This window comes from Podarcis gaigeae, assembly GCF_964106915.1.
Source record: "Podarcis gaigeae genome assembly, chromosome: 1".
NCBI lineage: Eukaryota > Metazoa > Chordata > Lepidosauria > Squamata > Lacertidae > Podarcis > Podarcis gaigeae.
Genome location: NC_139678.1, coordinates 16197406 through 16221069, shown reverse-complemented (window position 1 = coordinate 16221069; position 23664 = coordinate 16197406). Strand labels below are relative to the sequence as shown.

General features: G+C 45.4%; 1 protein-coding gene and 1 long non-coding RNA gene across 8 annotated transcripts in view; one reads left to right on the top strand and one right to left on the bottom strand.

Annotated features, from left to right (window-relative positions):
- Positions 1-7483: 7483 nt before the first annotated feature.
- On the bottom strand, positions 7484-12648 carry LOC310844962. 2 transcript variants are annotated; one of them, XR_014564397.1, is made up of 3 exons: positions 12596-12648; positions 11409-11518; positions 7484-7840 (listed from the first exon to the last, which is right to left on the bottom strand). It is a non-coding gene; the product is annotated as an uncharacterized lncRNA (long non-coding RNA). The 2 variants fall into 2 exon arrangements; XR_014564398.1 differs by lacking the exon at positions 12596-12648 and having other exon boundaries at positions 11409-12135.
- A 220-nt stretch (positions 12649-12868) lies between these two features.
- The window catches only part of PPP2R5C (protein phosphatase 2 regulatory subunit B'gamma), a 74119-nt gene continuing 63323 nt past the window's right edge, over positions 12869-23664 (top strand). For 2 of the 6 annotated variants that reach the window (XM_083734736.1, XM_083734733.1), the window contains exons 1-3: positions 12938-13263; positions 15342-15407; positions 21491-21653. In XM_083734736.1, the coding sequence (XP_083590862.1) occupies positions 13228-13263; positions 15342-15407; positions 21491-21653 (265 nt within the window). In that variant the 5' untranslated portion in view covers positions 12938-13227. Of the gene's footprint in view, positions 13264-15341; positions 15408-21490; positions 21654-23664 lie in introns of all 6 variants that reach the window. The other 4 variants (XM_083734732.1, XM_083734734.1, XM_083734739.1 and 1 more) reach the window with 4 other exon arrangements.

Below are 23664 nucleotides of genomic sequence, written 5' to 3'. Positions count from 1 at the left end.
GCCCCACACATCCAGTGGTCTTCGGGGATGACATGTCTCTCCTCTGGCGCTCCCTCCCCCTCTAAATACTCTGGTTTTCGAGAGAGAGCGTCCGCTCTGACGTTCTCCGGCCCTGGCACGTAGCAAATTTCAAAATGGAATTTGGAGAACTCCTGGGCCCATCTCACTTGTCTCTGGTTCAGTACTCGGGCAGTTCTCCAGTATTCTAGGTTCTTGTGGTCGGTGCACACTTGGACCTTGTGCTGTGCTCCAATCAGCAAGTGTCGCCATCTCCGGAACGCTTCATGAATGGCGAGTAGTTCTCAGTCGTACACGGTGTAGTTCCTCTCGGATTTGTTCAATTTCCGCGAGAAGAAGGCACACGGTCTCCATTCCGACGTATCCTTTCCCGGCTGAAGAAGCACCGACCCCACCGCTCGGTCTGATGCATCTGTTTCTACTCTCATCGGTTGCCGCAGATCCACGTGCAAAAGTTGTTCTTCCGACGCGAACGCCTTCTTTAACCTTTCGAATGCCCGCTGCGCCTCTTCCGTCCAGACAAATTTCTTCTTGCTGCTGAGACAATCAGTGATGGGCGCCGTTAAGTGGGCGAAGTTTTTGATGAACTTCCGGTAGAAGTTTCCAAATCCCAGGAACCTTTGCACGTCCTTCTTTGTCTTTGGTGTCTTCCATTCCAGTACCGCTTGAACCTTACTGGGATCCATGGCCAATCCCTTGTCTGACAAACGGTACCCCAGGAATTCCACCTCTCTGGTATGAAACTGACACTTCTCCAGTTTCACCCACAGCTGGTTTGCTTGCAGTCTGCTCAGTACCTCTCTTACGTCCCGCACATGCTGCTCCTCATTCTCTGAGTACACCAATACGTCATCCAAGAATGCCACACAGTTTTTGTAAAGTAAAGGTCCCAGGACGTGATTCATGAATGATTGAAAACAGGCTGAGCCCCCCTGTAGACCGAAGGGCATAACGAGGTACTCACAGGCCCCCAAGGGGGTGAACATGGTAGTTTTCCATTCGTCTCCCTTTCTCATTCGTATCAGGTTATACGCCCCCCTCAGGTCCAGTTTGGTGAAAATTTTCCCCTTCCTCACCCAGGTCAAAATGTCATCGATTCTGGGCATGGGGAAAGTCACTGGTTCTGACACTGCATTTACGGCCCTGTAATCCATGACCAATCTGGGTTTATCTGTGTCTTTTTTGTCCACAAAGAACACTGGACTACCCCCCACCGCTCGTGACTCCCTTATGAAACCTCGTTTGAGGTTCTTGTCAATGAACTCCATTAACTCCTGCATCTCCCTGTCGGACATGGCGTACAGCTTGCCCACTGGCAGCTGGGCTCCTGGGAGCAGGTTAATTTGACAGTCAAAGGGTCTATGCGGTGGCAGTTTATCTGCTTCTCTTTCGCTGAAGACGTTGCCCAGGTCGGCGTATTGTCGTGGTACCTTCCCTTTATCTGTTACTTCCATCCCTGCTAGAGTGGCCTGGGCTCCTCCTTGAGCCCCCCCCCCTCCTTGCAGTGTGCTAGGCAATGTGCTGACCCAAAGGAAACTACTCGCTGGTGCCATCCCACTAGTGGATCATGCGGCGCTAGCCAGCACATTCCCAGGGTGGCCACATTAAATGCTATCACCTCCGTGTGTCTTCCCACCTTCATTATCATGGGGACAGTTTGTTGGTTAACTTCTCCACCCAACAGTTCCCTCCCATCAATCGTTGTCACCTGCAAAGGGTTACTTAAAGGGATAGTCTGTATCTGGTGTTCAGCTGCAAACTCCTTGCTCATGAAATTGCAGGAGCTGCCTGAGTCCAATAGCGCCTTTATCTTTAGCGGATGTCCGTTTGGTAGCTCTAGCACCACCTCTACGACAAGCGCTGGTCTTGGGGGTTCAGGCTTGGGCACATTCACTGATCTTTGGCCTGGCTGCTGTGCCCCGATGCTGGCAACCAGGCGTTGGCTTTTACCTGCTCCTTAACCCCCTCCTCTTCACCCTCAACAGCTCCCGCCATTCCTTGCCATCCCTTCCTTTGAGGGCAGACTCTGGCAAAGTGACCTGGCTGTTGGCAGAGGAAACATTTCTTAGCGCTCTTTCCCTCCTTCTTCCGCCCTTCGTTGGTGTTTGAAACTCTGCGCGTGCGCGCTGTTCCAATCTCCATCGGTTCTACTGGCGGGGAATGCTGCTCTGGCATCTCTGGAATGCGGAACTCACTCCAACGTTCCCCTTTCCCTTCCCGCTTTTCCAAGGCTCTCGCCTCCTGGCGTGCCCCTATGGCAAGCGCGGATTTGGTCAGCTGGTCCATAGACTCCGCCCTGGGCGCGCGGGAAAGCTCGTCCTTCACCGCCGAGGATAACCCTTCTTCGAACAGCATTTGTATCGGGTCCGCAGACAAGTCCCACCCCAATTTATGGATCAGCATGGTGAACTCTGTCCAGTACTCTCGGACGGATCGGTTCCCCTGTTTACACGCCATCAACTGTCTGCGCACCACCCCTTGCTCAATCTCGCTGGAAAACATCAGGTCCATTGCGCGAAAAAACTTTCTCGAGTCTTTTAGAGCGTCATTGTTCGCTGCCATCAGGGGCCTCACCCAGTCTTTCGCCCCCCCCTTCGAGATGCCCAATGACAAACGCCACTCTCGATTCCTCATCGGGAAAGTCATCAAACTGCAGATTGAGGGCGTATTGCATCTCTGTCCTAAAGGCTTGATAATTTCTGGGATCTCCCCCAAACTTTTGCACCAACCCTGGCACCTTCCTTGTGAGTGGGGTGGTTTTCCCCTTGTCTGCATCCTGAGCCCGCCTCTCTTCGAGCCTCGCCGTTTGCAGCGCTAGCTGGAGTTCCAACACCCTGTACCTTTCTTCCAGGCTTGGACCCGCTCCAGCTCCTCCTGCATCTCCGGCTCCGGTTGGGTTGCTCATGATGCCTCTCCTTGCACAAGCGGCTTTCAGGGTCTGTCTGATTGCTGTGATGGGATGATGAGCTGCTTGTGCGTAAAAGCTTAGTCCCTCTGTGATGGCCTGGGATTCCGATTCAGAGGGCGAACCAGAGGAATCCCAGCCTGCACAGGAGTCCCCGCCTCCAGGGCTGGCTGAACTGGGGCAAGGCCTAGATGCTGAAGAGCCTGCACCTGTGGCAGAGCACCAGGAGCTGGCCCCAGGTGAAACCCTTCTGGCCCCAGAGGGGCTTGAGGACTCAGTGGCTACAGGTGAGCCTCCTCCAGGGCCCAGTAACCCTTCGGCCTCTCCTGATCTGCAGAGGCTTAGGGCAGAGAGGCGAAGGGAACTGGTTGCTCCCAGGAGGAGTGCTCGCCTTAAGGTCAGAGGAGGCGGGGCTCCTGGGGGCCGGGGCCGCCCCTGGCCTTAGAAGAGGATAAAAGCCCAGTCAGCCCGGCCCCAGGTTGCGGGAGCAACGTCGTTGTTGGCTTCGGACCTTCCTGTGTTCCTGATCCCTGCTTGGCCTCCTGTTCCTGACCATCCGGTGCTCCTGTTCCCTGCTCGGCCTCCTGTTCCTGACCATCCGGTGTTCCTGTTCCCTGCTCGGCCTCCTGTTCCAGCGTTCCTGTTCCCCGCCCGGCTCTCCGCCTCGGACCTCGCCCCTCTTCGTGTGGACTCTGCTTACGCCCACGGTACCTTACCCCCGGGTCCAGCACACCCTCAGAGCTTGGGCATGTTTCTCATACTCTGTCTTTAGCGGAGCCCCTTAAACATGACTCCCTTAATCGCTGGCAGAATCCGACAGTGGGCGTTTACGGAATCTACTCCAGCATAAAAGCTCCTTAACGGAAACGCGTCTTCGGGATTCTCGGCGCGACAGTTTCTGGCGAGGAGTGGGTGTACCTATAGGAGGTCCTGAGACTTCTCCACTGTTTTCGCTGGAAGACTCCCTGAGCCATCCCTTCGACTCACTTTCTCTCTGATCTCCCTCTCTCCCCCTGCTGGTGCCTTCCTCCGCTGCTGAGTCTCTCCTAGCTTCCGAGAGCCCCTCCACCACCTGCCTTTCCGATGGCAGTTCCCTGACAGCACCCCATGATTGTAATTGACCGATGCCTTTTATGAAAGCAACACGCTTGTTAATCTGAAATAAATAAACAGAAGTTCATGTTCCAATTTAACTCTGACTGGACTCAGTATTGTACTAGGTAGGCCCTGGGTGGTGGCAGCGAGGAATAAAGTGGTGGTACAGGGATCAATAGACTGTGAAACGTCCAGGGACCCTGTGTGATCACCACAGTCCCTCCCAAAGCTTTATACCAGGTCAGACTATTTGCCCATTTGTCTACTCTGGCTTTGCAGCAGCTCTCCTAGTTCACAGCCTAAAAGTTGCAACTCATAATTCTATTTCATATGGAGCATTTATCACACCAGCTTGAGTTGCCCTCACATTAAAATCCTGACTTATTCCTATTAATTGCTTCGGCTGCCTTAGGTTCATCATCAGATGTCACGCAGTGAGTATTTTATGTGGGATGATTCAGTAGGAAATTTCCAGCGATCCGAGATTTTTCTTCCCATCAGATATATTTTCCCTGGTATTTGAAGGCACACATGTGTGCTGTGACTAACAAGTTCCATTCCCTTTATTCTACCGAAGAAGAATTTAAAATGTGGTGCTTATTTTCATAGGAGATCAGTGACTGGAATAAATTTACAACAAGCAGTTCTGCATTTCAGTAAACTCGGCATTTGCTTGTGTGAATATTGAAAATAAGTAAGTATACTGCAAGATTTCAGAGGATTCTCCTGGGTTCCCCCCACACACTCATAATTTTGGGGTCAAAATTTTGTGGTTGCGAACGCATTAAAAATGTCCCTATAGGAATCAATTGTAACAAATGATTTTCTGAGAATGTTCCGATGGCAAGACCTGCTTGTATCTGTAATCGGAGTGTTCCCATGGCTCAACTTGCCTTGCCTTCTAGCAATATTGACCTTAGACCACTTAGTGTGTGCCCTGTTACCTCAGCAGCTCTGAACATTTTTTAGGATCAGTGTGAAATCTTACAACATCAGAGGAACCGGATTGTGAATGAAACTGTCAGGTAATTAATTTTACATGGGCTACTGTCATAAAGTCATTTTCATAAACTAGTTACTTAGAGACAGAAACCTCTGTATCCATTATCCCGAGTACCCTTGAGATCTAGTTTGCTGATCCGAGGATAAAATGCCATCAATAATTTATTCACAGTTTGTAGTCTCATTTCAGTTTTGACATAAATCCTTTCTCTCTCTCTCTCTCTCTCTCTCTCTGTGTGTGTGTGTGTGTGTGTGTGTGTCTGTGTTGTTGTTGGTTTTTGTGTGTGTGTGTGAAGCACCTGCTCACACATCTTTCCCCCTCCCGGTCTGAGGCAAATGTCTCCATCATGTTTTGATTGTGGTTAATACAATGGTACCTCTGGTTACGAACTTAATTCATTCTGAAGCGTATGTAACCTGAAGCGTCTGTAACCCGAGGTAGCACTGTATTTTAAAAGCCTTTTAAAACAGATCCACGGTTAAGGGATATTTTAAGCTGCATTCTGATTGGCCTGAAATATATGCTTTTCTTTTCTTTCTTTTTTTAAGGGATGCTTTGCATGGTATCCTAGAAACATGATGCATGGCAATTCATACTGCATTTGATGCCATGAATAGCATGAGCAGTAAGCAAGAATTAAAAAAAGAGATTCGTGTTTTGTGGAAATGAAGACAGTCCTTCAAGTAACACTCAGAGATGGGCCTAGAAGGATTATTTGCCCTATTTCTGCCATCTGCCCACCCAACAACTCAATTCAATCTGAAGACTTTTGTATCTGGAAAAAGACTCCTGTGGCCGCCTCACGGTACTCTGTGGCTGCATACATGCCATGCATTTAAAATACAGTGGTACCTCAGGTTAAATACTTAATTCGTTCCGGAGGTCCGTTTTTAACCTGAAACTGTTCTTAACCTGAAGCACCACTTTAGCTAACGGGGCCTCCTGCTGCTGCCGCGCCGCCGGAGCCCGATTTCTGTTCTCATCCTGAAGCAAAGTTCTTAACCTGAAGCACTATTTCTGGGTTAGCGGAGTCTGTAACCTGAAGCGTATGTAACCTGAAGCGTATGTAACCCGAGGTACCACTGTACATGAGAACTGTAGTTTTCTGCTCATGGGGCTTCAGCTCCCAGCACCCTTAATGAACTACAGCTCCCAGGATTCTTGGGGGGGGTGCTTTAAATGTATAATGTGTATGCAGTCTTTTTAAAAAAAAAAAATATTTTTTATTAACCAGCCAATCAAACCAAATTAAATCACATCACATAAATTCCGAATTACAAAGCCGAATTTTAAATTTTGTTGGGGGGACCCATATTTCAAGATCCGAAGGGGGATTCTGATCATCTTCTTGCTACTGCGTTAATGTCCAAATCAGTCCAAATCAGTCCAAACAGAGTTCATAATTCTATCCAGTCTTATCTTGCTGTTTCCACATCACATCTTGTTCATATATTTTCTCTTTTTTCTTTATGATCTCTTCTGATAGTCTCCTTAAGCCGATAAACACCAATAATAATCCTGTGTGAATTTTTCCATTCTTCCAATCCTCAAATCAAGATGGTTTCCATATATCATCGCCTTCATAGATAACATCACTCTTTCCATCATTAATCTCGCAAAACTGTCGCTCTTAAGTCCCTCTGAGGAGTTTCACCCACAATATAAAAATAGCTCTATTTCTCTATTTCTCCTCCCAGACTCAAGTCCTCCGACAGAACTTCCCAATATGGCGACGGCATTTTTAACTGCGTCATTCCAAAGCTCTTATACATTCCACGCTCTTCTTAAAACATGCTTTGGTTCGAAAGTTTATCTCCATACAGCCTTAAATCCACAGCTTAAGTCCTTAAAACGACATTTCTGACTCATGAGGGGAGGGGATTCTTGTTTAATCACATAAGGAAAAAAAGGAAAGCTTTTCCCCCCTCCCTCATCAGTCACTTGCCATACCGAGTCTTGGCGTATCTTCTCATGATTTAATCTTGTCTTGTTTTATCAAAGATCTCTTCTGTTAGCAGTCTTTACTCCCCCTCCTTCCTTGAAATATGTGCATTCCTTCATCCAAATTGTTTCTTTTAAAGTTCTTGCAGCTAGTGGCGCGGATCAGGGATGGCGTCCAGGAGCACTGGAATCCCACAGGAGGGCTTTGTGCCTAGTGCCCCCATCCCCACAAATTCGGGGGTGGTATAGGGCACAGCAGGCAAGGCAGTTCCCCCCCCCCACCATCCTGGGGGGGGGTAGGGAGGCTAATTACTCCCATCATAGCCTCCAAATTACCTCGTGTGGGTCAGAGAGATGTTATTGTCAGCCATCTTCCGATGCGCCCCCTAGTGGGCCCCCCAATGTGTGTGTGCAGTCTAATCTCCTCTATGACTTGCCCTCTGTGCTGGTTCCAGGTTTAGGGAAGCCCTTGGCTAGCTGTCTGAAGTATAGGTGGGTTCCCACCAGGCAAGACACGGTGATAACAGCAAGAACCTATATTGAACTACATAACTGGGAAGCAGGGGCAAAGCAACTGCTTATATACATTCCTGAAAGCCTGGGCCACTCCCACTCCCAACATGATTGGCTGTCTAAACTTCCAAGCTGCGAATCACAACTCAGAGTTCAAGGGCCATTGGCAGAGGCCCAAATTATGAAATGTTCTGTGATTGGACATCATGTACCAAATCAGAACATAGGAGCTCAGATTCCTTAGTCTAGACTGACGCTCAGCCAAACACAGACCACTGAATGCAGAACATTGTCCACAATGGGTACTCTTCTCCTGTTGGCTCCTGAGAGGGGCAGGGGTGGCATCATTGAGCGTCCCAAGTCCCCTGGGGAAAGGGATTGATAGGATTTACTACCCTAAAAATTTTAGCTCTGTGAGGGGGGATACAAACCACAGTGTCCCCAGTATTATTTAGGGGAAACCACAGGGCAGCAACCTCAGGGGACAAAACCCAATTCCACCAGATAAGCAAGCAAAAGTGGGGGGGTCCCTTTCCCAGAACCTGGAAGCCAGTGCTGCAGCCCTAAAACTCCAGTAAACAGTTGTGCCGCCTTGCCCCCACGATTGTGGGGCCCCAGGGCTGTGTGACATCAGCACGACATGCAAGCATGCCCTGTGGCATGTGTGCACGGCTGCCACAGAACTTGGGGGGGATGGGGACGCGGACCACTTCGTTGATAATTTTCGGGGAGCCTTGGCCCCCCCTACTTGGTGCCGGTGCCAGTAAACAAGGATTTGGCAGGCAGGCAGGCAGGCAGGCAGGCAGGGGAGGGGGACAGAAGCAGCAGCCATGAAATCATCACCATCTGTGTGGCTTCCAAGAGTGGCCCCTGAGAAGCCATGACTGTTAAAGTGGTATAAAAGGTAAAGGGACCCCTGACCATTAGGTCCAGTTGTGACCGACTCTGGGGTTGCGGCGCTCATCTTGCTTTATTGGCCGAGGGAGCCGGCGTACAGCTTCCGGGTCATGTGGCCAGCATGACTAAGCCGCTTCTGGCGAACCAGAGCAGTGCACAGAAATGCCATTTACCTTCCCACCGGAGCGGTACCTATTTATCTACTTGCACTTTGATGTGCTTTCGAACTGGTATAATAGTGCTTTAAATGTATAGTGTAGATGTGGCCTTGGGAACAGAACCCAGAATGGGATTATGCAGAAGAAATGTGTGGGACTATGCAGATAAGAGCAGGCTTAATTTTCAAAGTCTGGAATCGCCATAGGCCGGAAGCAGGCTTCACCTCCATCCCTAATAGTGTTCTTGTTGGCACTCCTGAATATTCTCCCATCTTAGGGAACAGCTGCTGTTTGCTTTTATGGAAATAAGGGAAGTGGTGCCCTTGGGAAAGTTTTTATGGAGTGTCCCTGACACTGGATGGCTGCGCTTTAGCAACAGGGATCAGGTCTGGAGGCAGAGACCGAGAAAGGTAAAATGTTTATCGGTGTGCTTCCCCCAAGGTGCCCTTGAAAATGTAATCCTCCTCTCCATAAACACATCCCATTATAATGATGGATATTTTGCTAGTAGTTAAATAAATACATAAATGGGTCCTTGTTTATCCCTACCGTAGAGCTGAGACATAAGGAGGTCAAATGATTTACAGCTGTGAAGTTACATGCCTTTGTATTAGGATAAGTTGACATTTTGTCTTTGTGGCACAGATTCAATGGAAATTCAGCCTGTGGGCTAGGCACATCACAATTACATGGTACACGCTCCTGCTTGTGCGGGCCAAATATATAAAACCCAATGCAAAAATAAAAATAAACAACATTTTACATTGGTTTAAATTTTAATACGGTTCTCTGTTGTTATATTTTTGTTCAGATGAGGCATAGCTATTGCACGGCATTTGTGGTGAAGAAGTTGTGGTGCTGTGTTGGTTTGTAAAATTCATTTATTCGTCAGCATCATCATTTTTCTTTTCATTTCTATACCAACTCTACAATTCTATGATTCTATTAAATTTAAAGTATACATTCAAAGCAGCATAATTAACAGGAAACTAAAATATTATCTCAAAGATTTCAAAATAAAACATTACCAAAGTAATTCAAATATAAAATGTGCATAACTGGCAAAAGAATGAAAGAGTATCATAAGCATGAAACATATCAGCTGCTGTTGCTGCCAGTGCTGCCAATGGTGGTTCACGTACCCTCCAACATTTCTCCGATGAAAATAGGGACATCCCATTCCATAATGATAATTTTACTATTTATACCTCAAACATCTTACTAGGTTGATCCAGCCACTCTGGGCAGCTTCCAACATATATGAAAACATAATAAAACATTAAACATTTTAAAAAAACTTCCCTATGCAGGATTGCCTTCAGATGGCTCAGGGGTCATATAACTCCATACCCTCCAACATTTCTCCAGTGAAAATAGGGACACATTCCGAGATCAAATTAGAAACAAGGGTGGCTTCTCTAAATCAGGGGTGTTCCTGGAAAATAGGCACACTTGGAGGGTCTGGGTCAGGGGTCAGCAAACTTTTTCAGCAGGGGCCGGTCCACTGTCCCTCAGACCTTGTGGGGGGGCTGGGCTATATTTTTGGGGGGGGGAATGAACAAATTCCTATGCTCCACAAATAACCCAGAGATGCATTTGAAATAAAAGTACACATTCTACTCATGTAAAAACACGCTGATTCCCGGACCATCTGCGGGCTGGATATAGAAGGCGATTGGGCCGGATTCGGGCCCGGGCCTTAGTTTGCATGACTTGGGTCTGGACTAAGAGACACCCAAGATGGTCTCTGGTTTCTTCAGCAGCCTCAGCTTTTGTAGTTGGAGTCAATCAAAACCCTGCCCTCCCAGGCCTGGTGGGAAAAGGCCTGCAATAGAGGGAACAGGTCCTCTGGGACTCACAGCCAATATGGTCAGGGAGCTATAGAGTCCACAGCAAAAGTCAATGGACTGGGTCAAATTAGGTCTTCTTCCACATGGTCCCTCTTGGGCTTGCTGATCGGAAGGTCAGCGATTTGAATCCATTCAAAGGAGTGAGCTCCCATTGCCCTGTCCCAGCTCCTGCCAACCTAGCAGTTTGAAAGTATGCCAGTGCAAGTAGATAAATAGGTACCACTGCGGAGGGGAAGGTAAACAGCGTTTCCGTGCACTCTGGCACTCAGCACGGTCCTCCGTGCACCAGTAGCAGTTTAGTCATGCTGGCCACATGACACATAAAGCAGTCTGTGGACAAACGCCGGCTTCCTTGGCCTGAAAGCGAGATGAGCACCATAGTCCCATGGTCACCTTTGACTGGACTTAACTGTCCAGGGGTCCTTTATGTTTACCACATGCAGGTGGTGCATTCTGTTAATGGAAGGTTTGTTTTATATTTTGCACTAGAATACTGTTTGAGAAAAGTGAAACTCAGGGCCTAATTACACATTATGCTAATTGCATGATTAGCAATCATATTGAGGGTGTGTGTGTGTGTATATATATAAACACACACACACACACATATATATACACACACACACACACACATACACACCAGGTGCAGGTGTGTATGTGGCGAATTGTCATTGGTGCTTCAGTGTGACAGGAGGGGAGGTTTAAACCTTCTCTTCCCAGCTGCAGTCTCAGTAAATTAGCATTTGGCACCAATAGGAGGTTTTGCCTAATGCTACTTGCCATGCAGGGGGGGACAGCTTTTCCAAGATCGCTCCTCCCTATGTGCTGTGGTGCCAGTGTCAAGCATGCTCCCCCCCCCCCCCCGCTAGTAATTAATTTTTAAAAACCTGTGATGAGATTTACTAATCATGTTGTTAACATAATGGGTAGTCAGGTCATAAATCCAAATATATTATTCTACTTGCACAAGAGCAAATTGCAACTGTTGTTTGTGCAATTGGACGCGTGAGATCAGCTATGGAATCTACCTTGAATAATGTTGTGTGTGGATTCTTGCTCAAGCTTTTATGGAGCTGCTGTTTCTCTTTTCCTCGTGCCTCTTTGGATCCAACCCATTGCTTGTGCTGCTGTAGCTAAACTGGATCAATAAGATTAGGCTGTATGTAAATTATATGTGCAATATTGTTCGAAAGGGAAGTTGATATTCCAGAGCCAAAGATAAAAAGTTCAGAAATCCCTGTATATGCAGAGTTATTTTGTTGCTGCTCCTAGCATGATAGCATTCTGTTACTGGACTCGTAATACAGTTCATTTGTTTACATGTATAACAAACGCTACTGGCAAAGTAAAGAAAGATTGTACAGGTGGTGCTCTCTTCTTTGCGTAGCTTACATCTGCATACGTTGGCCCACAATACTACAAAGCATTTTTTTAAAAAACACCGGCCAAGTTACGTGACTAAAGCTACTGATCTCCACCTGCTCCTTTATGGACTGCCAGCTCAGTGTGTTTAATTACATGGTTGTCTCATTTTGTTCCTAAAATGTACAGTACAACGGTAACCAGGGAACTTATTCCCCAAAAAAAACTCTACCAAAGGTACTCAAACACTGGACTGGATGTTTTCAAAAGAGATTGAATACTTTCGCCAGGTGTAACAAATGAAAAACAGTTTCCCAGGGAAGATGTCCTATGTCAAAATAAACAGAGGGGGTAGGACAGATTTTCATTGCCCTACAACATGTTTTAAAGTCGTAAAGAAGCCACATTCCTCTAAGACAGCGGTTCTCAAAGGGTTGGTGTGGCAAGAGAGGATGGCATGTGTGGAGGAGATTCAAGGACGATCAAATAAACATTTTAACATTTCAGTGTAGTATAGTATCTTTCTTTCTTTTTAATTTGCAGAATATGGATTATTATTTTCCAAAAAGAGCAAGAGCATTAAGATTGATAATGAGGACCATCCTAGTCGTGTTTTCCAGTGGATTTCTTATGAATAAAAAAAAAAAATCAGCGTGACACGAGCAAAGTTTTATTCTGAAAGTATGGCCAAGAGGGAAAAAAGTTTTGAGGACCACTGCTTTAGGTCGTCTTTTAGCTGAGACAAGGCTGATCCAAGGCTGCCTGAGACAAATGACAAGATGGCACTCCTTAATTTCATGCACACCTGACCTGACCAGCAGCTTCGACGCTGGCAATGGGACACAAAACACACCTGAGGGCTTCAGGCAAAGAACACACAGAATGTATGGCACATATGATGCGCTCTGTCTCTCTCTCTTCTCTCCCACCCACCCCATATACCGCCCCGCTTTGGGGGCGATAGGGCTGAGGTTTCTCCGTTTCTCCTCCTTCCCTCAGGCAGGCGGGGAAAAGGGCGGGAAACCGACTCCCCCCCCCCCCGCGCCGCGGCTTCGTGAGGAGAAGTTTGCCTCTTCCGCCAAAGCGGCGTCGGCGTCAGGGAGGGGGAGGGGACGTGGAAGGTACCGGGGAGGAGGAAGAGCAACGTTGGCGCCACGTGACGCGGCGCAGCCAATGGAGGAGGGGCCCCGCCCCGCCGTGGAGCGAGAGTTGCCGACTGAGGCCGCCGCCTCCTCCCTCCCTCTCCTTTGCCGCCGCCGCCGCTCCTGGGAGTCCGAGAAGGCGGGGTGGTTGGCTGGTTGGGGGGGGGAGGGAAGAGGGGAGAAGCTTCCGCCGGGAGGGAGGCGAGGCAGGCCGGCTGGCCGGCCGGTGAAGTAGCAGCGGCAGCCCCGGGGAAGAAGAGGAGGAAGGGGGAGCCACCGTCCCCGCCGTGGGAGGCTGAGACTCTCCGGCCTGGCGGGCCCCCAGCCGCCCACCCAGCCGGCCATGCCGAATAAAAACAAGAAGGAGAAAGTGAGCCAGGTCAGGCCTGAGGAGGAGGCGCGGGCTGGAGGAGGTCCTGGGAGAGGAGCAGGCCCCGGGGAGGGTGTCGCTGGCGGGGTGCAGCAGGCCTGCGGGGGAAGCTGGAGTTTGGGAGGTGGGAAAGGGGGTCCGGGGGGTCGCTAGTACTGGCTGGGCTTCGGGGAGGGTGGTCTGAAAAGACACACAGGGCTTGAAAGATGTACCTCCTGAGAGCAGCTGCTGCTGCTTCTTCCCTGAAGATTTGTTAAAACACGCGTCCCTGTGTACACACGTATACATAAGACACGCGCCTTCCATTATCCGCGCACGCGCGCCGCGCTTCATTATTTTACGCGCAGGTTCCCTCACGGATCTCGAAAAGGGTAACAAAAGGGCAAGAGGCACGAGTTTGTACTTTGGGGGGATAAAGAGACAAAGAGTCTTGTGGCTTTTTTAAAAAAAGGACTAACAGGTTTACTGTGGCGCGGGAGTTAAGTCGTTGTTGCAGCAGGCTTAGGGCGGCTCAGCACCCCTTGCTTTGAGGTTGGTTTCTGGAGGTGTCTGGTATTCCTTGCTAAAAAGTGGGTGGGTTTCTTTTGGAGGGGAGAGGGGAGTCTATCATGCCAAAGGCTGCCAGTGGGAAATACACAACAGAGTTGGTATGGTGGCATCGGTGTTGTTTGTTTATTTATATTTTAATTGGGGCATGTCCTAACAAACTTCCAGATATGCTTGTCAGCTTTCTGGATTTGGCTCTGTCATGTATTTGCAAAAAGAGGCAATTAAAACAAATGTTAAGGTTTAACATGTCATCCTCCTGCTTGGGTAGGGAAATATATTGGCATCTTGACACAGACATGATTGCCTTGAAGTGATGTTTAGGCATAAATCTTAAGTAATGCTGCAATCCTATCCACAGGTACTTGGGGGTAAGAGCTGCTGCTTGATGAGATGTATTTTGAATAAGCATACATAGGATCAGGCTGTGTGATTGCCAGATGGAATGGTCCTCCCTATGTGTGTGGTTCTGGAGGTGGGGAAACTATTGCACAAGCAAAAAATCCTTGCACAGGGCTTCCATTGACTGGGCACATTAAGTAAAACCTGTCCTTTGTCTCCTAATTGACAGGGCAACTGAGGCAGAAACCTGGCCTCTTTCAGACATTCCAAGAAGTCTTGTTTCAGTGCTAAAACTGTGATAAAAGGCTCCTCTTCCACTTAACAGGACCCTTTAGTGTTGAATTCCATGCAACATCTGCACATCTGTTCAGAATTTGTGTGCTTATTGCACTCTGTCTGCTATCTTTTGTATCTCACTGTTACCCTAACAGACAAAAAAAGGCTGTAGCATAGGCCAAATAAATCCCAATAAATTTAGGGGAAGAACAAATCCAGGTGCTCTGTGATGGCTGTTAAGCTGGGTTCTAATTGTCAGGTTTGTTCTGAAGTGCTGGGGAGGGGAAAGTCTCAGGTCCGGTTTACACTTTAGTCCTGCTGTTATAAATATATAAAGTTATGGGAGTGAGCCTTGAACTTGCATGTCTTCTCCTCTTCTCTGTTGTACATAGTTTTCAGTTTGAACACATGGGGTCAAAGTTTAAAGTAGACCTCAGGATCATAGTACTGAAGGTGATGTCATGGATCACCTGTTTCATCTTTGCAACCGTAGGATATATTCCCTGAGCTTCTTCTGTACTAGCTGTGGCCATCCAGCCTCCTTATAATTCTCCAGGGTTTGAAATTGCTCAGACCCCAGTGTCTCTGTCCAGATTTCTAAGCTGTTCATAAAAATTAGAAAGCAGTGGTTGATTGCCATAATACTTTCTGCAGCTTTATTGCCCATCCCTGTTCCATATCCTTTCTGACAGCTTTCCTTGAAATTTCAAAACTATTGCATGTTTCCTTTTACTTGCATTGGGGTAGTTGAGCTTGATTTGAAAACTATGCTGCTTGCTAAGAGAGAGTAAATGGAAACCTAACATCTTCTCTTTTATAGTAAGCATGTGTTGCCATTTATTTTATTTCATGGATTTTGTAACCGAAATTGTACTGTTTCTTTTTCTAAGTAGGGGAAACTTACATGTCTCTGTAAATTTCAGGAACCTCCGAAAGCAGGGAAAAGTGGGAAAAGTAGCAAAGATGTACAAGATAATCTGGACATGGAGGTAAATGTTACAAATTTAAACGTTTTGCTTTCTTTCATAAATGTTTACACTGATGTTTTATAACTTCCTTTGCTGATATTTGGCAGTGCTTTTCAGTCCCTCTTGTGATCACTAGCAACTTCTCAGTTAAAAACTAAAAAGTGAAGTGCCTTAGTGACCTTGTTTTGTGAGAAGCATTAATGTGAAGTTCTCAAAGTGTGATTAAAAATTGTTCCTCAGCATTTTTCTTTGTAGTTAAGAAACTCAGTTTTGACCTGTATGACACCTTTAAGAGTAAAACAGTCTCAATGGGGCTTGTTCTCTTTACCATGAACTTCTGGGTAACTAGGCAAACTGCCCCCCAATCTGAAATACGGGAATAAGAGAGCTGGTTTACCTTACAGGAATGTTGTAAGAAATCTTGAGATAATACACTTCAGGTGCTTTGAACATTTAGGAAAATTGTGCTACAATGTTTGGGGATCTATATTTTTGCCTTTTAAAAGTATGGTGGTGTACCAGTTTTTAATAGAGTAGACCCATTGAAATTAATTGGCATGACTAACTTCGGTCCATTAATTCCAGTGGGTCTACCCTGAGTGGACGGTAGTTGGATGCAGTGCATAAAGGTAAAGGTACCCCTGCCCGTATGGGCCAGCCGTGTCCGACTCTAGGGTTGTGCACCCATCTCACTTAAGAGGCCGGGGGCCAGCGCTGTCCGGAGACACTTCCGGGTCACATGGCCAGCGTGACGAAGCTGCTCTGGCGAGCCAGCACCAGCGCAGCACACGGAAACGCCGTTTACCTTCCCGCTAGAAAGCGGTACCTATTTATCTACTTGCACTTTGGGGGTGCTTTCGAACTGCTAGGTGGGCAGGAGCTGGGACCGAAGACGGGAGCTCACCCCGCTGCGGGGATTCGAACCGCCGACCATGCGATCGGCAAGTTCTAGGCACTGAGGTTTTACCCACAGCGCCACCCGCTTCCCGGATGCAATGCATAGACTCTTGGAAATGAATGTCTCATGTGACTCATGACAGACTGCCAAATGTACTGTACCTTCTACAGATTTGTTCTTAAGGCTGCAATCATGTACGCATTTGCCTATACAAAAGTTCCATTGGGTCTTATTTTTCATGAAAGTACAGCTTTCTCATTTTATGTTTTAAAATGATTCGGTTTGGCATTTCTGTGTGCTGACAAATGCTGATTTCAGCACTTGGAATGTGTTACTGTTGTGGCATTTTTAGGATGGCCATCTGTCATGGATGCTTTAGTTGAGATTCCTGCATTGCTGGGGGTTGGACTAGATGATCCTTGGAGTCCCTTCCAACTCTACAATTCTGTGATTCTATAAAAAGGCATAGGGAAGTAATATGTCTGTTACTGTTAACACATTCTTTAATGCTTTTGTCAAATCTTTAGCTGAACTACTTAAGCAATGTTTTTAAGCATGATAGAAATAGAAATACTTTATTGTCACTGTGCCACTTGTTTACAGTGTAATTAAACGAGGCCCCCCCCCCAATCTCTCTGTCCTTTTAAAAGTTTCCAAAGTGTGTCAAAAGTGTTTACCCTGTTACTGCAGCCGGATAGTACTCAAAGGGTTTTGATGTAATAGTATGCACCTAGCCTCGTCGTATTTCCTGTATGCTGGTGGTGCAGCATGGGTGGGGCCCTGTTGCACCTAATTTTCAACATGAGTTGCTAGTGCTGCATGCAAGCAGACTTGCTGTTTCCCAGATGAGAATCAAATCAGTGGGACAGGATAGATACTGTGCCTGCCTGTTGGAGGAAGAGAGTGATTTCTGTGTCAGCTAGACTTGTGTTCATATGATCCCTTGTAGCTCCCAGAGGAAAATATGAGAGGAAAATTTGCTTCCCTCTTTATTTCACCAAAAATTATATGCCAGTTGATAATAAGGAAACCTCTTGGTACAAATATAAAATAAAACATTAGAAACATTAGAAAGATTATTAAAACCATAATGAAAAAAGAGATAAAACACCTGCCATTTCCAGAGATTGAAGCGGTGGAGTTATTCTGCAAGTAAACTGGTGCTAAGCAGCTAATGCTTTATATACTAACACCTTGCATTTGGCCCAGTAGCAAATGGGCAACCAGTGCAGATCTCTTTAAGCAGAGGTGTTTCTCATCCAGTCAGCTTCTCATTCCTGTCAGCAGCTAGGCTGAAGCACTCTGCACAGTTTCTGGCTCAGGCACAAGGGAAGCCCCACGTAGAGTGCATTGCAGTAATCCAGTCTTGAGAAGTTACCAATGCCTAAATTACTGCGGCCAAGCTCTTCTGGTCCAGAAATGAGCGTAGCTGTCACATCAGTGACAGCTGGTATAAGATTTGCGAAGGGAAGGAGCTGTAGAGACAACCTATGCTGCTGGGGAAAGGAGGATGGAGAGAGAATGGAGAATTGACAGCGATGTGGCTGAACATATGGGCCACATTTGCACAATCAGCCAGGATACGCATGAGCGGTGTGCACCCACACATCCCCGCTTTGCTGCTGCTTTAGTCTTCACTTTGTGTGGGTGGTGAAGCAAACCAGGAAATGAAGTTAGCCATGGTTTAAACTTGACTTCTGAATCCTGTCTCATTTTTTATTTATTTTATTTTTACCATTCACACAAAGGGAGAATCAATGTGGTAGAAAAAGAGCTGTCTGCATGTACATACAGCTTGTACATATCCTGACTTAACAAGCCAGGATTTGATCATGCAAACAAAGCCATGGGATGGCTAGCACCCACAGCAGATAATCTTTCGTTGCTAAAACCACAAGGATGTAACATGCAAGTGTTTCTGCACTTAAATTGTTACTGGCAGAGTAATTGTGCATATTGGAATGTAAGACAATAGTTCAGGTACAATTAAATATTCCATTTAAAAAAAAATGTCTGAATACATATTAATATGTTTTGTGTACATGTACGTAAAAAGAAATTATTTATCAACATACTGGGAACCATTTTAGTCTCCAGTATGAAATTGTGTCTCGTTATATGAAAATATATAGTGAGTGCATATTCTGAAGTGCCATTAATGGCTAAAGGTGTGATGCAGAAAAAGCGCAAAAATTCCTTGCTAAATGAATGTTCTGTGTGTTATACAATGCAGAGCTCTACCAGACTCTCCTGGCGCCATTTCTGATGGCTAGGGAACAAAGGGATACACAGAAACCATACACTTGGATGCTTCCCAGAAAATAGAATCAGCACTACAATCACATATGCTTACACGACGAAGCACAAGTAAATGGGCCAAAGGCTCAGTATGGAAGTTGGCTTCACTTAGCATTCTTAACAGCAGCTATCCATTAGCTAGGTGGTAAATCTTATATCCGTTCAACTGGTTGTAATGTCTGCAGCGTGCAAAAATCAAAGCTTATTTCAAAAGCAGAAATTGGGTGGTTTGATGCTTTCCCATGGCCCAATATTCCCTGGCTTAACTTCTCCACCTTTCCCTTCCCCTGTATCTGTCTTGAGTACTTTGGGCTAATTTTACGTATAATCTTAAGCCTCTCTTTCTGGAAATGTACTAGCATATGTTGTTTTGTTTCAAGTGCTTGTGAAAAATGCCAGATTGTGAAGACTAGAGAATGTCCTCTATTCAAAGAACAAGGAGAACACAAGTGGCTACATCCCACAAATATTTTATTTATAGACACCTATATAAATCTTATAATTTTATTTGAATTCATGGTGGTGCTTACTTTTATGTTATCTTCTCTGTAGATCTGAAAGCACTAGTAAAATGGGTAACATATTTCAAACATCTCATGCAACTTCTCTGAAGTCCAATTAAAAATGAATTCATGGCCAGGGTTGCAGCTGAACTTTTATATTCTGTTAGGCTGGAACTACATAAAGCAGGAGCTGCTTGGCTGATTCCAAAAGTAGAATATATTTAATAAGTGTGGTGTCGTTACACTGTTGAGTTTTTCTGACACCACAAGCAGCAACTAAGTAGAGTAGGGTGGGAAACTCAGCAGTCTACTGTTGTTTTGTGGTACTGGACTTTACCATCTAGGAGGAGAGGAGGCGATGGAAAGCCGCAGTTTGTTGGTGCAGCAGCTATATCTATTTCTGACCTCATCTTTTTTTAAGTCATCTGCATCTGTCTTGCTTACTTTAGTCCAAATACTGATGGTCACAATTGCATCATATCAGATGTAATTAGTTTAGAGTTGTCATTAAGTAGCCTTCTGTGCATCCGCAGACCCTGCTCACAACTGCCCAAAGAGCCTTTGTGGTGTGACTAATACGGTACACCTATTTACAATTCGTTGAATATCCTTATTAAAAAGACACCAAGTTCCATGGACCCCCCCTTCCTTGCCTGAGGGCAAAATATTAACTTGCATATTCCTTTGGGTCTACAGTACTGACAATATTAATTATGAGGGGGTGTGACAACAGACCACTGTAGAAGGTAAAGTACACTAGTCATGAGAAAGAAAGTGTTTATTGGAAGAAAATACAAACATAGTTCAGAGAGTGCATCCATAGTCCACTCTCCTGAGGTTAAAGCAACTTTTTCTTCTTTAGGAAAGAAGTTCCATACTGTTCCCTTTGGGGTGGGCAGGAGCAGCAGTGGGGGAAGAGTCTACTGATGCAACTCTACTTGCTGTTAAGCCCCAACCCGTAAGCTTTTATTCAAAGAAAAATGCTAGTAGGCATTGATTTTCAGTTATACTCAGGGTACTTTGATGAGCGGTTTTCCCTCTTTAAAATGAAGGTGACAGCAAAGAGTGTTAAAAATAGATGCAAGCTTGTTGTAAACAAAGTACTGCTTTTTGGAATCTGAAATGCTATGTGTACTTTACCTAATACCATAATGCAGGTACAAAGTAAGTTCTCAATTCTAACTTAAAGGTTCAGGAAAGTCAGCGAACTAACCTCTAAGAGCTGCTCTTCAAGTGTAGTTCTTTCTTCAAAGTCCATGGATCGCAGACTTGCTGAACCTCATGGGTATTAAAGAGACATATTTAGCCACTTTGCCTCCCTATCCTTTTGGAATGTGTATAGCAGCATACAACATTAAACAAAGTCATTAATCATAGAATTATAGAGTTGGAAGGGACCCCGAGGGTCATTTAGTCCAACGCCCTGCAATGCAGGAATCTCAACTAGATCATACATGACAGATGGCACCCCACCTCTGCTTAAAAACTTCCAAGGAATGAGAGCCACCACCTCTCATGGGAGTCTGTTCTACTGTCAAACAGCTTTTACAGTCAGAAAGTTCTTCCTGATGTTTAATTGGAATCTTTTTTTCTTGTAACTTGAATCCATTGGTTTGGGTCCTATCCTCGAGAGCAGGAGAAACTCCATGTGAGAGGCATTTAGATATTTGAAGATGACTATCATTTCTCCTCTCAGTTTCCTATTTTCCAGGCTAAACATACCCAATTCCCTCATAAGGCTTGGTTTCCAGACCCTTGATCATCTTGGTTGCCCTCCTCTGCACATGTTCCAGCTTGTCAATAGCCTCCTTAAATTGAGGTGCCCTGAACTGGACACAGTACTCCAGATGTGTTCTGACCAAGGCAGAATAGCATGGTACTATTACTTCTCTTGACCTGGACACTATACTTCTGTTGATGCAGCCTAGAATAGTGTTAGCTTTTTTTTGCTGCTGCATCACACTCATGTTAAGCTTGTGGTCCACCAAGACCCCCTAGATCCTTTTCACATGTACTGCTGGCAATCCAGGTGTCCAATCAGATGTGGTTTATTTTTATGCTTTTGTGAAATAGACACACCAAGGGTGAGGCCAAAAATAGAGGCTTCATAAAGCTTGCCTAAAGTAAAGAACATTGGTATTTTCTCAAGGATGCTTCCTTTCTGGATCATGGATTGGGTGTAGCAAGTCTTACAGCACTTGTTACCTTTTTGAGACTGTCTCTTGGCATTATGGACTTGTCCCCTTTAAGGTTTTCTAAAATAGGTTTAAATATGTGGTGACAGCCAAAAAAGAAAACCCCTTTGGAGTTAGTGCTAATGGTATTAGAAGTGAAAACTATCGTTGACTGCTTTATATTGTTTGACTGCTTCTGTTTAAAAAGTCTTAATTATTCTTTATATACAGGTTGCAAGCAAAAAATCCAGCAGCACCGTTGTACCTGCAACACAGATAGCTAAAATCAAAACACCTCCTGTACAACCTGTAGTGAAGAAAGAAAAACGGCAGAGTTCCTCAAGATTTAATCTTGCCAATAACAGAGAACTCCAGAAGCTGCTAGCTTTAAAAGGTATTTACTGTCTTTCTTTCAGTAATCCTTGTCATAGAAGCAAGTTGGTAATGTAAGAGTGAGCTAATTTCTGCAACTGCAGACTTCAATTTGGAGGGCTCATTTAGGCATGCACAGCAGAGGTTCTGACCTTTTCCCCTCAAAGATTGAGTCTTCAGAGCACTTCTCGAACTCGCCTGGTTTCCAAAGTGACTTGTCAAGCTGTGCATAAACTGCTGTTGAGAGAAGGTGGGGAGAAAAAGCTAGTGACCTTGTTGCACATCCAGCTCACCAGATGGCCTATAGGATTGTAGCCGTGGGGTGCGAGCAGCAGATTACATTCCAAAATGCATGCGATAACATTGTGCATTGGTAACGTCGGGGCAAAAATTAGCTAAGAACTTATTGGGCTCTTACTCAGTATGCATCTACTGTAGAGCCAAGACTACACAAGCTTTGGTTTATTGTGGGGCCCTGGGCCATTTCAGAAAGCAAAGCAAATGGGCTTCTACTGCAGATGCTGGCAGTGAACTGGAGAACAGATGAAATTCACACTGTTGGCTATGAGTGCATGCCATTCCATAGGTGATGGCAGCAAAATTCCATCTTTTAAAGAGCCTTGGCATTCATATTTCCCAGTTCATGAGCAGCGTCCAATATGGCTTTTAGCGCTTCAACCTCTGACATACCACTTTTGGCCCACAGTATTTACAAAGCCTACAATTATTCTGCCTGGGCATATTGGCACAATAAAAGGTTATCAAATTCACACCAGTTGAACTGCCAAGGTTTTCCCCTATAGGTCTTGATGTCCCTTCCAACTCTGGTCCCTTCCAACTCTACAATTCTATGATTCTGTGATTGTGGTTTTGTGAGATGCTGTATTATAAAAACTTGCCCTGCCAGCACAGAACTGCAGTTTTCAGTTTTCCTTGGGAAGAGGGATTAATCCTTAAGTGAGTTTTGTAGATGATGCAGATTCAGTTGTGGGTATTTCTAAAGTGTGGGTCACATATGTATTCTTTCTTTGGCATGAATCCATCACCTGCCTTGGTAGCTATTGCTGACCTGGATTTGAAACCACAGTTTGAAGCTGACTTTAAATCCTAATTGAGAGAGAGCACTAGTCATTAGTGAGGGTGGTAAATGCAAATACTGGTGTAACATTAACTACAGTTAGGTTTAGTTAGACTGTTCCTCCGAGAGGAGAGCATGTGATCCTGTAGCCTTGTGTAAAAAGCTTTGCTCCCATTTAGAAACACTGGCCTTTAAATATGCTACTTCATTTGATTTCGTGTTTTTAATATTCTGTTGGGAGCCATCCAGAGTGGCTGGAGCCTAAGTAAATTATTATTATTATTATTATTATTATTATTATTATTAGACTTGAATTCAAGTATTGGCAAATGTCTGTGTACTGAATATCAAAAAGTATCTCACAAGCATATAAATAACTAAAGCAAAGTGGCTGGATGTATCTATGCGGTTCTATGCAATTGTGTGCCTTCTCTTTCATCTATGGTAAATGGAGGTACATTTGAAACATGCAAGTAGTATTTGAAGCGTTAGAATGTTTAAATGTTAGGTGCAAGTTCTTCTTTATCCTATATGATGACCAGTCAGTAACCTCACATTCCAATAATATTCCTCCTCCCGATGCAATCTATTGCTATTTGCTTACTGCAACATCCTCTGGATGTTAATGTGATGTTCCTTATAACTTAAAAAATAGGAAGTTCTGCAAAACATCAAGTATTGTATATAACTTTACTCTAAATACATTAAAATTGGAAACTAGTTGTGTAATCTTATGTTTTTGTCATTTTGCTAATAGAATTTGGTTCTCTTTATACGGAGTATAGACAATGGTTTTGAGGAAGTTCTTCAAAACATAATCCAAATACATTTCTGTTGTTAACTAGCGCTGATGCAAAGTAATGGGGTAGGATTCTGAGAATCACAGGTGAAAGGATGGTTGTGGGAGGGGACTTACCAATTCCCTGCTTCCTACGAAAAAACCTCTGGAGTGTCA